Consider the following 2834-nt stretch of genomic DNA (forward strand, 5'->3'; position numbering starts at 1 on the left):
ATCACTCAGCAACTTCTCTAAAAAAACCCATTCCAAAGTGTCATAAGCCTTTCTTAGGTCCACTTTGAGCACACATATAGGGGATGTCCCCTTCCTATTATAGCTCTTGAATATTTCATGGCTGACCATGATGTTATCCACTATACTTCTTCCTTTAACAAATGCTGATTGAGCTTTACTCACCAACCCTGAAATCAGTAGCTTTATTCTCCTTGTAAGAACTTTAGAAATGATTTTGTGCAAAGTGGTGCAGCAAGCTATAGGCCTGTAATCTTTCACTTTTATAGGTATTGGAACTTTAGGAATCAGTGTTACAGCTGTGACATTGATAACAGGATATAGATTGCCAGTATGAAAGAAATGCTTAACAGCTGCAATAACATCATTCTAGACCACATCCCAGTTCTTAGTGAAAAATTCAATTGGATATCCATTAACTACTAGAGCTTTATCTTTGGGAATCTCTTTAATAGCCTCCAATATTTCTTCTATGGTGACCTCTTTAATAAGGTGTCTTTGTTGTGTTATAGATATGCAATCTCCACCTCTAACCACCTTAGTATTTAAACATGTCAATGCAGATGCTCTAGTTCCCATCAACCCCTTGAAGACAGAAATAAACTCATATTCTATTAGTTTAGGTTCTGTCAACTTGTTTCATGCTTCAGTAAAAATGGAGGAGATGGTATTGTGGCTGGTTCTAATCTTCCACTGAGCATGAAAGTATTTGGTATTGGAGTCCCCATGATCTATCCATATTGCCCTAGCTTTTTGTCTGATTTTAAGCTCCTCAATATTACTCTACTTCTCAATATCTATTAAAATTTTCTTCTCCTGCTCTATGATATTTTGATCCAAGTGGTTGTTTGCACGTTTGTTTGTAAGATATCTAATTGTTCCCTCAAAATATTCAGCATCTATTTATATGAGGCCATATATACATTCATTCCCTTACTTTGATCTTTGAAGTTCTTAAGTTTCCTGCATATCTTTTTCATTGTACACTCTCTAGTACTCCCACCCCAAGCCTTATTCAGAATTACATCAAATTCAGGATGTTCCATCACATTAGTATAGAATCTAAAGACTCTAGGATGAAAGTTATGGTGCTGTCTACACTTAATCAATATCGAGGAGTGATAAGATACTGAGGGATTCAAAAATTCAGCTTCTACATAACCAAATTGTTGTATCCACTGCATATTCCCAAAAGCCCAGTCAATTTTACTATACACCCTTTTATCACTTGCCTGTTTGTTGCACCAAGTAAAATGCCACCTAGTAGCTCTGATGGTTGTTAGCTGCAGTTGCTCTATTGCATTCTGAAACCCTGTATCTCTTATTGTGTAACAAGGGATCCCAATCTATCTTCATAGCTCAAGACACAATTAAAGTCTCCACATACAACCCACGGAAGTTGTTGTTGCAATGTGATCTTTATAATATCCTGCCACAAAATCTCTTTCTTCTGCAATTCATTCTTTGCATAAACAATAGTAACATAAAATCTAATTTCCACCCCTGGATCTTCCACTAGGCAGTGGATATATTGTTCATGCACCTCAATGATTTGCACTTTCAAATGATCTCTCCATAATACCCAGATTCTGCCATTGCTATCACCACCACTATAATTATGTGCATTTAGCCATCCATGAGTTATTTTCGTTCTTATCTGGGGTGCTTTATGTTCCTTAACCATTGTTTCCAAACATCCAAACATATAGACTCTATATTTATTCAGAAAGAGTTTGATCTCCTTTTGTTTATGGCCTTGATTAAGGCCTCTAACATTCCAAGTAGAGATGATCACATGGGAAGAAATGGCATGTAGTTGCCAGCACTCTTCCTTCCATTTTGTAATTGATTCTTCAGTGTACCGTCTGAACATTCTTTCACATATTTCTTTCCACTCAATTGCCTAGGATCAATTTCAATAGCTGCTACTATATTTTCTAAACAGATGCTCTCCACTACATATTGCTTCCCACTCATTTGTCCAAGATCAGTTTCAATAGTTGTTGTACCCTCTATACTGATACTGTCCTCCACATGTTGCCTCCCACTTCTTTGTCCAGGATCAGGCTCAGTAGAAGGTTGTGCCACCATTGGAGTTTCAGTTAGTTCATCATTGATGGTTGCATCATTTTTCTGAGTCTGAATAGGTATTCATGTAGTAACCATCCTTCTTCTTTTATCCCCTAGTTTCTTACCCTTCCCTTGGTTCATGTCCAATCCTTCTGATTCAGTCGTATCTTTTTTCCCATCTGAGGCATGTTTAAACCAGCATTCATTTTCCATGTGTCTAGTTTAATGCAATTATTAATGAATTTGGGTCTCCATTCATATTCAACAGATTGGTTCCAAGGCCCAGAGGGGGTTTCAACAAAAATAGTATCTGGCAGGACTTTTGAGATATCCATCTCAAACATGACCCTTGCATAAGATATTTTCTCAGCTTTAGCCGTGAATCTATTTGTAACCAATGGAATCCCAATAGCACTGGAAACCTTGCTCAATGTCGTAAAAGACCAGTATCTAACAGGTAATCTGGGGAACTTTACCCATATTGGGATTTGGCTAAACATATCAGCATCTAGTTCATAATCCACATCCCAATTCCGCAAAATCATGGGTTTGTTTCCATAGAAATATGGTCCAACCTACATCACTTTCTCCTTTTCAACTATATTACAAAATTTAAAAACATAGTAACCATCATCATGATAAAGTACCTGGGGTAGTTCAACAAAACCCCATACCTTCTTGACAAACTATAGCATTTGCAATTCATATGGGTTATCTCCAATTATATAGCCAATTAATGTTGTTTC

The 2834-nt window shown here is 36.9% G+C and overlaps 1 protein-coding gene across 1 annotated transcript; it reads right to left on the reverse strand.

Annotated features, from left to right (window-relative positions):
- Positions 1 to 2225: 2225 nt before the first annotated feature.
- LOC107059483 (uncharacterized) lies at positions 2226 to 2633 on the reverse strand. Its single transcript, XM_015306037.1, has one exon. The coding sequence runs from the start codon at positions 2631 to 2633 to the stop codon at positions 2226 to 2228; it is 408 nt and encodes a 135-aa protein (XP_015161523.1).
- Between the last annotated feature and the right edge of the window lie 201 nt (positions 2634 to 2834).

Source organism: Solanum tuberosum, unplaced genomic scaffold (genome assembly GCF_000226075.1).
Source record: "Solanum tuberosum cultivar DM 1-3 516 R44 unplaced genomic scaffold, SolTub_3.0 scf00003, whole genome shotgun sequence".
NCBI lineage: Eukaryota > Viridiplantae > Streptophyta > Magnoliopsida > Solanales > Solanaceae > Solanum > Solanum tuberosum.